The sequence below is a fragment of the Narcine bancroftii genome, chromosome 10 (assembly GCF_036971445.1).
Source record: "Narcine bancroftii isolate sNarBan1 chromosome 10, sNarBan1.hap1, whole genome shotgun sequence".
Taxonomy (NCBI): domain Eukaryota; kingdom Metazoa; phylum Chordata; class Chondrichthyes; order Torpediniformes; family Narcinidae; genus Narcine; species Narcine bancroftii.
The window spans coordinates 62532391-62547956 of NC_091478.1; the positions used below are offsets into that span (position 1 = coordinate 62532391).

General features: G+C 40.4%; 1 protein-coding gene across 8 annotated transcripts in view; it reads right to left on the reverse strand.

Annotated features, from left to right (window-relative positions):
* Positions 1–15566, reverse strand: part of LOC138744614 (anillin-like) — a 65924-nt gene that overhangs the window by 11511 nt on the left and 38847 nt on the right. For 6 of the 8 annotated variants that reach the window (XM_069901021.1, XM_069901022.1, XM_069901026.1 and 3 more), the window contains exons 13-19: positions 14801–14983; positions 11297–11423; positions 10858–10906; positions 10718–10771; positions 7912–7947; positions 3704–3791; positions 1625–1734 (exon numbers count right to left, since the gene is read on the reverse strand). In XM_069901021.1, the coding sequence (XP_069757122.1) occupies positions 1625–1734; positions 3704–3791; positions 7912–7947; positions 10718–10771; positions 10858–10906; positions 11297–11423; positions 14801–14983 (647 nt within the window). The remainder of the gene's footprint in view (positions 1–1624; positions 1735–3703; positions 3792–7911; positions 7948–10717; positions 10772–10857; positions 10907–11296; positions 11424–14800; positions 14984–15566) is intronic. The other 2 variants (XM_069901024.1, XM_069901025.1) reach the window with 2 other exon arrangements.

Sequence of the window (15566 nt, forward strand, 5' to 3'; positions counted from 1 at the left end):
TTATCCTTGCACTAGACACCGATCTGGAATACAAATCTGCTTTCTTATCACAACTCGACAACACTGTCCATCTTCCATGCTTAGATTACCTGGTGCTTCCACGGTAAGGGAAATGCAAGGCAGGCCAGCTACTTTTCGTACCAAGTCAGCAGATTCAATTTCCCTTGCATCAATGGAAGAAGTTCTACTATCATTATGGTGCAATCTTAACAGCTAGTTATTTGTAAGTGCATCTACTCTTTGGAAGACTTCTTGTGAAGCATGCGAGTTCAATAGCAACCAGGAATAACAACTAAAATTTGGTTGCTATAGAGAATGGAACCCATAGAACATCCATGCCAAACTATCATTCAGCATAATCCCATCAATCTGCACCTGTACCATAGCCCTCTATGCTCCTCCCATCCATGAACCTGCCCAATCTTTTAAATGTCAAAAATCAAAACTTCATCCACCACTTCTACTGGAAGTTCACTCCACATACTCACCACCCTCTGAGTGAAGTTCCCCAAATCATTTACCCTTTTACCTGCAACCCAAGTCCTTTCTTTCTCGACTCACCCAACTTTAATGAAAAAAGCCTGCTTGAATTTATCCCACCTCCACACCTCAACTTTTAAAATTAGCACATAGTGGTCAACTGCAGCGATGCACCCATTCATTTTAAATCTCCCCTCATTTTCCAATGCTCTAGGGAAAAGTCCTCCCTGTGGACCGGGTGCTGGTCAGTGGGACTAGGAGGGTGGGAATTTGTTACGGCATGGACTAGTAGGGCCGAACTGGCCTGTTCTGTGCTGTAAGTGGTTATATGGTTATATATGGTTATATTCAATCTTTCCCTATAACACAGTTCTTCAAGTCCTGGCAACATACAAGTTTTCTCTGCACTCTTACAATCTTACTGATATCTTTTCTTGGTGAACTAAACTGCCCATAATACTCCAAATTGGTTCTTGCCAATGTCTAGTACAACTGCACCATAGCATCCCAACTCCTGAACTCACCACTTTGATTTATGAAGGCCAAAGTGGCAAAAGCTCTCTTTATGACCCTATCTACCTGTGACACCATGTAAGGAATGGTGTATAATGTCCTCTAGTCACAGAGGCAATCATCTACTGCCATTTCTCTTGCAAAGCCAATATATAATCTAATTTGCTTGTAGATGAGGAGATAACACAAGTATTTTAAAATTTAGCACTAATGCAATGTTTATCCATCATGCAGGATCATGCAGTGTAAAGCAAGATTCTGACTACATTACAGCTTATTCGGACTATTGTTAAAAAGCAAAACTACCAATTTGCAGAGCAAGCCAAACAAAATAAGACAACAACCCATACATGAAAAATCTGCACTGGTATTCAAACATCCTCACTTTAAAATCAAGTCCTAAATTTTGATGGTCACCCTTCCCACAGCAAAACAAATCCAGTCTACAGACTTCAAAGGAACAACAAAGTGCTATGGATTAGTCTCCACTTCTAGATGCAAGAATAGATTATACGGCAAATTTGCATCAAGGCACTTTGAAGAATTAAAGATGAAAGCCAGAGCTTATTGGTCATTCATACCTTAATGCACATAGCAACCCACAAGGAACTGATTAGACCCGCAGACTTACTTTGTCCAATGCAAACTTGTCTTTGCCCAGAGATCCCAGAGTGATGGTGTGGGACCCAACCAGTACAAACCTACTGGAACGTATCAAACTGCTAGCATGAGGACTAGCACCTATCAAGGCAAAGCATAAAGTAGAAGTGAGCGATAAGCAGGCATTGAAAGTAAACAAAAAATGCCAGTGTTAAATTAGAACTAGAACATTTAAAAGGCAACAGAGAGCACTTCAAACAGTGGTAAAAATAAAAGGCTCTTTCAAAAAAACATTTCAAAAAGGTTGAAATATTTTCCACCCCCCCTTACCAAGCCAGGGAAATGAATGAAGACTGGCAACAATTTAATTGAAAAGGAACATTGGATGAATTGTCTATCCCCACGTTCCTTCGAATTATTCACAAATGATCTGAGCCACAGGAATTAGAAAAGTCATTAAATGGCTCCATAAGTTTACTGCAATTGGCTCTACACTTCAAATTCTGAATGTGGAAGCAAAAGGACAGAATGCTAGGCTGTGCAGAGACAGCTTGACATCTAAAAAGAACCACAAATAAAAGTGGCTGCACAGAAAGAAAAAGACCAGCAGATCTCTTATCCATTCTTTGAGAGGAGGAAAAACAGGAGCAAGCTAAATATTCAAGATTCAATTATCATGGTAATAAAAGTCTCATATTACATGAAACTTTTTTGCCTGCTGCAAGGCAGATTTGCCACCAGCAGAAATTGGTTAAGTGCCTAGAGTCCCCAAGTGTCTGTAGATTCACCTCCAGCGCTTCCACAGCGGCAGAGTCCAGTCCAATCCAAACCATTGGCAACCCAAGCTCCAGATTAGAACCTCCAAAGCAGTCAGGAAACCTTCATCACCCTCTACCTCCTTGCATCTTGGTTCCAAATCCTGGTACCCCTCCAACCAGTTCGAGCTAGTTTCCAGCAGTCCGCAGCCTGGCACGTCTCCCAACTGCAGTCACCAGCAAGCAGCCTGGCACATGCACTGGTCCCTCAGCCGCAAAGTCCCCTCACTGGTCCGCTGCTATGGTCACTGTCCCCCTGGGTGATCTTCTCTTTGGCTTGGCTTCGCGGACGAAGATTTATGGAGGGGTAAATGTCCACGTCAGCTGCAGGCTCGTTTGTGGCATGGAAACGAGCCATCTCAGCCCTTCAAGTCCATGCCGGTAACAGGGAACGTTATCTTCCACTTCTTCTCAGACATGGGGGCTTGGCCTTCCGACCTCTGGTGCTGTGCCAATCCTCTGCTCCCCGGAGCCTATAACCCCTCATGGCTACTGCCAATCAACAGGCGCCAGTCTTGGGCACAGACCCGCTGTCACAGGATTTCAAACAACTAATGTTTTAGTTCACCCAAGAAAATTTTACCCATGCCCTTTAGTCTTTCATTTGATCTCCATCTTTTCAAAGAGCATTCAAAATATCAATCAGCCTTGAATATATGTGTGGATGCTAAATTATTGAATATCAGGAAAGGAGGAAGTTGGCAAAGAGTTAAACCAGAATAATTTCTCAAGCCATCTGACATGGCCAAAACATCCAAGAACAAGCTCCCAGAGATTCAACAGTCTGAGGAAACAGCTCATCATTTCGTCAGTGTGCACCTCAGCAAGGTTACTTTTTTTTGAACTAGAGAAGGGCTAACCTTAATCCCCACATAATGGGCATCAGCAAATTAGCAGGAGCCCACAGAATTAGCACTTCCACTCCCAAGTCAGAAGACCAATAATTTTTTTTATATATAAAGAGGACACATACGAACTCTAGTCTGTAGAGAGAAAAGTAAATCTTCTGTTATATTTAACTATCACAGTTATATTGTAACAATGACAACTTTTAAAATTAGCACATCATGGTTAACTGCAGCGATGCACCCATTCAGTGCCGTTAACCTGGGATTCACCATGCCATCCTCAATACCTGCAACAAGTCCAGGGCAAAATATGGCAAAAGGTACAAGTGGATGGATGGGTATTGTAAGAGGCAGTGCACAGCCACGGAATTGGCAGAAGTTAAAAATTACTAATGTAACTAGTAACATTTAATAATTTGTTCAATATTTTAATTTTCATCAACTCACCAGGAGACTGCAAACTTGTTTTCTGAAAAGGAAAAATAATACAACATGAATTCTTTCCTTCTGGTGACCGATTCTGAGAAGCATAATTCTAGAAAGAAACATAGTAGATTCACCATGTTATGCAATGCAATCAAGTGCAATGTTAAAATAGCAATTCAACTTAAACAGAATATTAGAACATTAATATTAGCGCTCAGCAATATAAGCCAAAGCATGCTGGACTGGGAAAAGCAGAAAAAGCACCAGCCCTCCAACTTTATACCAAGACCAGTAAACAATGAAAGTGCTTTCTATCGATTCAGGATTCAGCAGTAAACCTCTTGGGGAATTTCCATACCTCATTACAAACAAATTGTAAAGTAGCTACGTGATTGGAAACCATGTACATTTAACTATTCACATACATTTGAACCCGCTGTCAACAGCAGCACTACTGTGATTTGGCAGAATGACCAAGAGAGGGTGAATGCCATGCTCTCAGACAACTCCCAATTTCTCCAAATTACTATTATTTTGGAAATTCTAAACATGGAAGGAGGCAATTTGGACCCATAAAGTACATGCCACCCTAAAATGGAATCCTATCCTGCACCAATTGTCCCCATAACCCATTCTCCTAACATTTCCAAAAACATCCCTCCCACACAGAGGGCAATATATAGTGGTCAATTTACTTGCATTTCTTTAGAACGTGCATTGGGGAGAAACCCAGTCGCAGGGAGAATATACAAACTAGATTTCATGGTTCACCATGTGGTTGGAGGTGAGAGGAAGCAACACAACTTGTTTGGTCACTGTGTTTCCTTTTGTAGCTGTGAACTTTAATTTCTATTTCCACCTCCTTCCCAAGATCGTCAATCAGAATTTAATAAGCAGATCCATCATTTCAGCCTTTGTTTTGCCACACAGAATCCCTTCCATGGCTAGTCCCTTCTTGCATCCCCTCTGATGCTCTATGCCATTTTGAAGGTTTACAGTTTCTTGGTCTCAGATGGCCCATCTTCACAATGGATACCCACACAAGGATGAACAAGGCCTTTCACAATCTTTGCATAGGTGCAACCAGTCTTCTTCTACCAGTTTCTTTCATCTGGCTGGTTTATGTTGTATTGACATAAATGTCCACCTTCTTTAAACTGAAACTGGAGCTACAGGGAAATTGCAGAGGTGCAAGTGAAGCCCTTTTATTTGGAGGACGTGGAACGTTGTCGTCAAGGCCCCTCCACCACCCCAATCAACTCTATTGTTACGCTGACAGTATTGGTGCCAGTTCCTGCATTCATACAAAACTTTGAAATATTAACTTTTCTGCCAAATTCAACTCTCCTTTCACTTGAACCACATCGCATTCACATTCATTTGACCTCAGCCCCTCTTAGGGAAATGGTTAGCACTCAATATCCATTCTAAGTCCACTTACTATCTTGCCACCTCTCCTTCCACCCAGCATCTTGTCAGGACCCCATTTCACATCCTGTTTCTGAATCAGGTTTGTTGATGCAATTTTCCATGTTTTCTTTAAGATTTTTTCCCCCTTTCAAATTAACCACAGCTTTCCCAACCATGTCTGGACTATCAACTCTATCATCTCCATTTAAAGGTCAAGTTTATTTATCATCCCATTGTAGCACGACAACCAACAAATCCAGTCCACGGTGCAAAAAAAAGTGCCACACTTACTGACAAACTGTACTTATGCACAGATACAATAGATCTCTGGTATCCAAGCACCTATGAACATTGGTAGATGCCAGCAAGTGAATTTTCTGGTTGCATTTAAAAAATGGCAGGACTGCCAGAACTGCTATAACGGCAACGCTGCTGCTGGGCAGACCCACGAGGAGCAGAGACCGCACTCTTTCAGGGTCCATCTGCCCAATTTGACTGCCATCAGCTCTGTACAAGCTTTAAAGGAACCGACTGTAGTTTTATTCAAAATCCCACAACTGCGGGGTCTGGACCCAAGATGGTGGCATCTATGATTGGCAGCGGTCAAGAGGGGTTACAGACTCCAGGGAAGTGGGGTGGGGACTGGCACAGGGCACCAGAAAACAGGGAGATCACCCCCACCTGAAAAGGAGAAGCCGAGTAGATGACCCACAGGATGGTGACTATAGTGACAGACTAGTGTGGTTCTGCAGCTGAAGGAGCCACACAGGACTGCTGGAGATTAGCTGAAGGGGACCAGGTATCAGAACCAGAATGCAAGAGTGCTGAGGGCATTGAACAGTTCCTAATGGGACTGGAGGTTCGAATGTGGAACTCTGGTTGCCAATGGTTTGGACTGGGGCTGTGGGAGGCGAATCCACGGACACTCAGTGACACCAGGGGAATTCTTGCTTCTTTCTCTGACTGGAAGAAGCATTTCAGGCAATTTCTGCCTTTGGTGAATCTGTCTGCCTTACAGCAAACAAAAGCCGTTCTGTGTAATATGACACTGTTTTTAATTATATAATAATTGAATCTTGAATTATATGTTGCCTGATTGGTGAACGGCAATGCACACCAAGTTTAAACTTCCATATTTTTCACCTATTTATTTTCCATAATTTTTTTTTTGCCAGTTCCTTGAATTCTGGCTAACATTTTGTTAATAGTCACAGGGAGTTGTTTTAGTAGGTCAGCAGCCTCATTGCCTGTGAGAAAAGCTCTTCTATAGCCTGATGGTCCTGGTTCTAATACTTCTGTATCTCTTTCCTGACAGGAGTAGTTGGAAGATGCTGTTTGCAGGGTTCTTACAGACTTTGCAAGCTCTCTTTGAACAACAATTCCGGTAAATCGCATTGATTTGGGGTGGGGGGGGGTGGAGAGAGGAAGTGGGGAAAGATGACCTCAGACCCATTTTCTGCACTTCTGCTCTCACTGTCTCCATTCTGTTATTCTGCTATTCCTTGCATTCAGTGTTGTCTCCTTTATATTGGATAAAAGAAACAGATTACATGACCACTTTGCAGAACAGTTTTGTTCAGTGTGCAAGGGCAGCCAGTCACAGTAACTCTGTCTCATTCAGTCTTTTAACTCTTAAATTTTGAAAGACATTTAATATGCACCTTGTCCAGGTGTGGTCACTGAAGCCTGCATAGTATATGGAACAAGTTCAGGTGACCTTTTTTCCCCAGAACCCACTCCCCTTTTCACATTTTAATTTTGACGCTCTCAAATTGGTTTTCTTTTTAAAAACCTTCAACTGCTGTCTTTACCATTACCTTGACAATAATGATTTGCATCAGACATTTCTTCTGTTCTCGCCACAACCCAAAACATTTACCTCCCCCCCCCCCCAACCCCCAAGTCTGATGAAGGAACCTCAAGTAGAAATGTCACAATGTTTCTCTCACATCTGATGTTGCAGGTTGAAAATTTCATGCTTTTGTTTAATTTCCAGAATAAGCTCATTTTTTGCTCCAAATAAACTTTTGTCCAACCTGGCCAGACAGTGACTACAAATAATTTATTCTGTCCCACAACTGGAGTTTAATCTAATCATTAAATTAGAAAAATCTTTAGTTCAGTATGGCCAACAGATAAACCAATAATATTCAACTACAAGACATATTTACTGAACGTCCAACATACTCTTTCCTTCTATTCAAATTTCAACTGCAAAAAAACCTCACGTAAACAAAGAAGTTTAATTTTCACAAATTCTTTCGAGGCTTTTTCAATTTAAAAAAATTCCTAACAGCTGTGCCTCAGTTACATTTTTAAAAACTCTTAGCTATCAGCAAAATACCAAATCTATCATAGTAGGGGCTGGTGTATACACTCTTACACTCAGAAGGCTCAGTACAATGGTTGGCAAGGAGGAAAAAAATCTGGGAAGCTATGTGCTCTACATCATATCCTACAGCTTCAAACCACCTAAATCCCAGCAGTGCAGAAACAGTACTCAAATCTTGCAAAGAGCTCTCACGCCAGTGTTGTATGTTCAGCATCTTTCTGCTACACTTGCACATTATGCTGGATAAAAGCAACAACAAAAATCAATGTTGAGGCTGCTTTCTCACTACTAACACCTCAAAATGCAAAGGCATCTCAACTCCAGTTTAAAAAGATTCATTGGTCTGCAAAACATACATGTTATAGTACTTAGCAATTAGACTTTGATCTAACACCATGTTTCACACAAAAACACTGCATCATGTGAACCAGCTATTAACTGAGAGCTAATCCTGATTTTAAAGAACTGGAATGCTACTAGTACTTACGGTAATAGAGGTCAGGAGCTTTTTAGGGGTAATAACCTGTGTAGTAGTACAAAAATATTAATTTTTGATTTCTTTACAAATCACCAATAGAATTTATAGAGATCACAGAACAAGAATGTGCATTAGCCATTCAAATAAGATATCATCTTGAAAATTTATCTCCTCAATTGGATTATACTGAAAGCAAATTTGAAGCTATTAACAAGCACTTTAAAAACTCTTTGCAAATACAATTATGCTGTACTTTTGGCATGCCAGTCACTGCTCTTAGATTTACATATGCCGTCGATACTGAAATCATGGAACTGTCATGCAAATTACACTGGATTGTATTAAGTTGTGCTTTGTTGTTACTGCTCGATTATTACTCAATTTTTCCAATTTATGAAGAACATACTATAATCAGCAGTTCTTAAAATGACAATTGGTGCTATTTGCAGCTAATAATTAGGGAGGAACTGGTCATTTTAGAGTCATCAAGGGAAAAGATATTATAAAAAATGCATTATAATACTTTTGGTTTTTGCTACCAGTTGTTTAGGCTTCACCAAAACTAAAAGTAATCTCTAATTAGGCATTAGCCATATTAAAAAAAAAAACAAATTCATCCTTAAATGGATGATATAAAATCATACTGAGTGATTTGTAACATCTATAATTTTCAAATTACATGATCCATGATGAATTAGAAGGGAAGAGGTTTCAATTTATACACTTGTGATAAAAGTGGGGGGACTTTAGTCATTTTGATCATCACTCAAAAACATGCCTTGTTGGTGAAACAGAAGAAGATATGAATGATGAATAGGGTGTACATGATTAGAGGTATACCAGTCTACACCACTGATGCTCCAGGGGGCTGAAGAATTCAAACTCTAATACTACCTGGTCTTGCAGTAATAGACATCAGAAGCTTTTTAGGGGTTTATTGGTCCAATAAGTTGGTATAGCACAGGGGTGGCCACATGCGGCTTTTTGACATGTAACGTGCGGCTCACGGGGAGGGTGGCTGTCATCAGGTGGCCAGCTGACTGTCAACAGCCTGCCCGCTGCTAGGCACCTGAAAGCAGCAGCAGCTTTCGGGTGCCTAGGGGGAGCGCTCGGAAGTGGAGAATATAACTCCCCGAGGTGGGTTGAGTACACCTTGGGGACAGGTTCTGTTTTCAGGTGACCTCCCGACAGCCGCATTCAGGTATTTTAAGCGGCTTTACATTCGGGTATTATGGCCACCTGAACGGGGCTAACGATAGTGTTAGTGGGTGTGGCTTGTGATCACATGATTGCTATGGCTCAAACATCTGAAGTTTATGGTATGCAGCTCTTACATTAAGCAAATTTGGCTATCCCTGGTATAGCACAATTATGATTATCTGAAATCAGATTCTCTGAAATTCTCATTATCCAAAACGTAAATTATCCAAAACATAAAAAATATTGGATAAAACAAGAATATCTGAAACTAATCAGAAATCCTCATTTATCTCAAATTTTTTTGTGCCAAACTGACCTCAGGTTGAAAACAATCACTGACATGAAATTAGAAAGACTTAATGTTTCAGGTATCCCCCTCCCCTCTCTTCTTTACCTTCCCCTGTTGACTTTTCTCTCCCTCTCAAACTGCATGCTGCTTTCTCCCAGCTGCAAATGGATGGAGGAATCCCTTGTCTCAGTGTCACCAAGGAGTGGTGTGTGTGTGTGTGTGTGTGTGTGTGTGTGTGTGTGTGTGTGTGTGTGTGTGTGTGTGTGTGTGTGTGTGTGTGTGTGTGTGTGTGTGTGTGTGTGTGTGTGTGTGTGTGTGTGTGTGTGTGTGTGTGTGTGTGTGTGTGTGTGTGTGGCCAGCTTTTTTATTTGGTTAGAATTAACATTTTTAATTGCTTAAAAAGCCTTCCTTTGTTATTTGTTGTTGTTTAAATATTGATACAAGTGATTTGCTGTTGCTACTGGGCTGGTTTTTAAAAAAAAGACCAGTAATCCCAAAAAACATTCATCCGACATGCCAGGTCCTGACCAATTCAGATAACTGGAGTTGTACTGTATAGTTAAGAATTCAGTGATGAGAAATAACTGAGATTATGCTCTTTATCTTGCTCTCATTAAAATAAATTGCATTAAAAATGGATAAGTAACATTGAAGATGGGCTGGAGATTTGTTTTAAAGAACAGAATATAACAGCTCATTTGAAGCATAAAGTCAGGACACAATCACTCAACAACATTGATTTCAGCTTGCTGGTGGATGACAAAATTAGCAGCAACTTTGCAAGAATTCATATGCTGTACAAATGAAAATTATGTGTGGGTTTCACTAGATTGTTGCAACACAAATCAGACTCCGAATGTTCCAAAATCAACTCAATAAAATGTCTACAAACAGAATTGGGACTTTGAGGTTCAAATATCACAAGCATTAAAGCAACTTCGAGAAGCACAGCATTGGGGGGGGGGGGGGTCCAGTAGAACAGCTTTTTTCAAAATCAATTTCTAAGGCAAGAAGCATTCTAGTGCGCCAGCAGGTCATTCATTTGAACATACAGCAATCACATGCATCAACTTTAAATTGGTTAAAAGCAGTTCCTAGGTTGTGCAATACATTTTCAGCATTTTCTAGATGTCTTCGTGAAAAATTAAGTACCACCATACAATTAGCACAAAGGGTTAGACCGTGTCTCAATTATAATTTGCCTCTCAGTTCACAAACTGAGATCTCCAACAGTTGTGGTGAAAGAGAGATAACTGCACAATATGACTAACCAAATGAATTGCAGTTGATGGCTTGGCAGATCAGAATACATAGCTTAAACATTACCTTGGACCTTGCTGATCTACGCTTCTCAGTAGTGGTAACATTTGAAGTCTGAGCCTAAGGAAAGCAAAAAATTGCTACACATTAAAATTAAACAGTTTGTAAACGCTATCAATTAGCTGAATTGAAAGCAGTTTACTTACCAAGCTGTACACCTCCACATCAATTTCAAACTTGTGATGAATATCACGCCTGGAAGGATCACCATTAAAATGGATTACATTTTTTGAATGCACGACACCAATAATTTAGCTTTGTGAAATACTGCCTACAGTTCAGAGACAAACTCGTGTCAGATAAACCTTCCTACATAACCTTAAAAAGTTCAGATAAAATGAAATTCCGAGTTTAGTGTTGAAACAAGTTAATCTTGTACAATTCTTATGGCATTGTATTAAAACTACAGAAAGGGTACCACTAAATTTATAACAATAAAAATTAAATCAAACATGTTATAACCTGTTTTGAAAATGTGGGCTTCCATTTTCCCTCAAAATTTTAAGTCAAAAGTCAGGATGGAAAACCAACATTTGTTTTTAGAATTAAAATTAATTGCAAACAACCTATAAGATAGGAACTCACAGTGTAATGATGGTTGGGAAAATAATGGTATCACCCTGTTGAGCATCATCTGCTGTTGCTAATGGAGTTGCTACAATATTATGTGGACCACATTTAATTATCAGTAAGAAATAGTGGCTGGGATTTCCTGAAGAAAACAAGCAGAAAAGAAAGGTTTGCATCAATATTCTTTGTTTCATCAGGCAAAGGGTTTTGCTTTCAGTTATTTTGAATGTACATTTATATTAGGACACAGTAGCCTTTAGGGTTTAGCAGAAACACTCAACAAAAGAAAGGAGATGGTGGTCAACTTCAGGAGAGCCTGGGGGACCACTCTCCATTGACCATTGAAGGCTCTTCCGTCGAGGGAGTCAAGACCAACAAATTCCTTGGCATATACCTGGCGGAGGATCTCTCCTGGTCCCCCCAACACAAGATCCACTGACAAGGCAGCCCAACAACATCTTTATTCCTGCATAGGTTGAGGAAAGTTCAGCTGCCCACCCTCACTACATTCTACAGAGGATGCATTGAGATCATCCTATGTAATTGCATCACTGCCTGGTCGGGAATAGTATCACCTCAGAACACAAGTCCCTGCAGCAGATAGTAAAGACTGCTGATGGGATTATGGAGTCTCTCTCCATGCCAGGGTGGACATTTATAACAGCTGTTGTTTGCTGAAAGCCATAAACATCGTAAAGGACTCCCCACACCCCTCCCGCAATCGGTTCTCCCTCCTGCCATCCATGAAGAGGTACCGAATCATTCAAGCCCTCACAACCAAATTACGAGACAGCTTTTTCCCCCCCAAGGTTCTGAACTCTGGGGACACAGGGCTATAACATGATATTTATGTGATATTATTTGATATGTTTTTTTTACAAAAAGTTGGAGGTAATTTATCCATGGTCTGGAGAAATGCCTTCTCATTTTCACTGTACACTTGCAAGGTTTATGGTATAAACGATAACAAGCACAACTTGACTCTCTACCACTAGAATATTAAGACTCCAGTGCACTATGCTCAAAGTACACTAATGTTACAGCAAAACTTTCTACAGTAACCTCTAAACTAGTAATAACTACCACTAAGGGCAAAGCATCTCGTGCTAAGAGAAATCAAGATTGGTGGCCACTTTATATCATCCCAACTTGGAAAATGCTATTGAAAAACAAAAGCTGCAAATGTTGGAATCTTGTGTGGACAAAAAAGGAACTCAGCAGGTCAGACAGCATCCATGGGTAGAAATGGTCAGTCAACATTCCAGGTCTGGGATCTTTATCAAGGCTAATGGAAATGCCATTTTTAATCATTGCTGGATCAAAATTTTGGAATCCAGTCAAAATTACTGTAGATATGCCTTTACTAGAAGCACTACAAAACTCAGGCAGATCCAAATGAAGAATTATCTGCATCCATACATTTATACACATGTTGAATATGCAGTGCAGCGGGCGGTGAGGAGGGCGAATGCCATGTTGGTGTTCATAGCAAGGGGATTAGAGTCCAGGAGTAGGGAGATCCTGCTGCAGCTGTACAGGGCCTTGGTGAGACCACACCTGGAGGACTGTGTGCAGTTTTGGTCTCCTTATCGGAGGAAGGACATCCTCGCCATGGAGGGGGTGCAGAGAAGGTTCACTAGACTGATACCAGGGATGGAAGGACTTAGACAAAGAATGGTTGGATAGACTAGGCTTGTATTCTCTGCAATTTAGAAGATTGAGGGGGGGGATCTTATAGAAACATAACATTCTTAAGGGTTTAGACAGACTAGATGCAGGAAGGTTGTTTCCAATGCTGGGAGAAAACAGAACCAGGGGTCACAGATTAAGGATAAGGGGGAAGTTTTTTTAGGACTGAGATGAGGAAATATTTATTCATTCAGAGAGTAGTGGATCTGTGGAATTCTTTGCCACAGAAGTAGTTGAGGCCGGTTCCTTGTCAATATTTAAGAGTAGGTTAGATTTGGCTAAGAGGATCGGGGGGTATAGGGAGAAGGCAGGAACCGGGTACTGATCAGCCATGATCATATTGAATGGCAGTGTCGGCTTGAAGGGCCAAATGGCCTACTCCTGCACCTATTTTCTATTAGAAAAGGTTACTATATATTCAAGACAAGCGGTGATTTGGATGGGGGTGGGTGAGGAGAATGCCAGAGGAAATATGTTATTTGGTATTGGAATTCAGAAGTTAGTGCTGCTGCAAGAGCAAATCCATTGATACTACTAATTTGCCTAGCTCAACTTTATTGCCTCATCCTCTGGCCTCATGCTCGATTGCCATTTGGGAGCGACGACTTCAACACAGACGTGCCCAAAGATAGATTGCCCAAATGAAGTTTTGTATAGGATTGTTACATTACAACAACAACAAAAAAAATTAGGGACTATTTGGCACATGTTTCAAATTAAATGTTTACTGGTTGATACTTCAGATTTTTTTAAAAAAAAATATTTTATTGAACAAAGTTTAAACTCCAAATATGTGAAAAGGTAAACATGACCAAAAGAAACTTGACAAAAAAAAATTCCAGACATTATCAATTCTAATGATAACCATTAACGTGCCAACTGCAACTTAGAATATGGCTCTCGCATGACAGCAAATACCTGATGGCATTGTGAAGAAAGCATGTCAGCACCTCTACTTCCTCAGGATTTTTGGTATGACACCAGAAACCTTGGCAAATTTCTACAGAGGTGTGGTGGAAAAGCGTGCTCATCGGCTGCATCACTGCCTGGTATGGGAACACCAATACCCCTGAGCATAAAGCCCTCCAAAAAGGTAGTGAACACAGCCCAGGACATCACAGGGAAAACCCTCCCCACTACTGTGCATCTACAGGGAACGCTGCCGTTGGAGAGCAGCAGCAATCATTAAAGGCCCACACCATCCACCACACATTCTGCCCTTGCCATCAGGAAAGAGATAGGTGCCACAAGTCTCGCACCCCCAGGATCAGGAACAGCTGCTACCCTCTACCATCAAACTTAACAACAAACTCAGTTATTTAAGGAGTCTTACTTGTGCACTTTGTTATCTTTTGTTCTCTCTGTATTGCACAGTTTTACATTTGTTAACAGTTTACAGTACTTTTGTTTATACTGACGCTGTGTAAATATTTTTTGCACTACCAATTTGTGCCAATTCTGCCACACCTGAAAGAAAAGGAATCTCAGGGTTGTATGCAATGTCACGTATGTACTCCAACAATAAATTTGAAATCTGATCATTTAGCAGCAGTTATTCCTGCTTAAGGTTCAACTGCTCTATCCCGAATTCTTTCTCCACACCAAACTACCATGACAGACATCCAACGAGAACTCTGGACCAGGCAGTACTCACCAGGCAAGTAAAATAGGTTAAGAAAGCTTATACATGGATTTCATTATACTTCGTAAAACACTTGCCAGGTGAAACCCAAAGTCTTGCCCGTATTAACAAGGCAATAAAACTTCTTCACCCAAAACCATCTACGTTTATTAAACAAAGACCAATATTTCTTCAATTTAATTGCTCACCTTTTTTACATAGTGATGAACACACAAATTCAGCTTTTAGAGGAAGGCGAAGGCTAGAGATGGAGATGACGCCTCGACAGGACTCTAGGCCATTTGTCAGCTGAGCTGCTTCACCTCGAGATCCAGAATTGCCCTGTCCTTTTATCCGACTTAGCTCAGTCAGTAATGCAACATGTTTCTCAGCTTTAAAATGAAATTACATTTTATATCAGTAATTTCCAATCTAAGTTTCTGGCAATAAAGGAATCTTACTTTTTTTCAAATATATAATTATGTGACCAATGCCATCCATACTACATGCTTAACATAAAATACAAAGATGTTTCATAATAAGACATTAAAACTTAGAACAAAAATAGTCAAAAAAGTAATGCATCATAAATTGAAAGGATTCTGGAACTTGAGGCCTAGGAAGCTGTAGGCATAACTGCCAGTGTCAAGTGAATAAAATAACTAAAGCAGCAGAGGCACAGTGTTGTATGAAGTTAGCAGTGTGAAGAAGCAGATGGAGGGGTAGGAAAAAGACAACAGATTTAGGAATTGTGATCATAAAGAAAATGCATCAAGTTAGTATACCAAATGAAAGCTGGGTTCTGATTTTCTCCACTGCCATCTTAGAAGGGATAGAGGCAAGCAATTCAAAAAATCTCATCAAGAATTTGCATGCAGATTTAAACTACCGAATTTCAGCTACCACCAGATAAAAACTCCCTACTGTTTAATTATACAGTTCCAGCCAATCCCAATTACACATAACATCATGGTC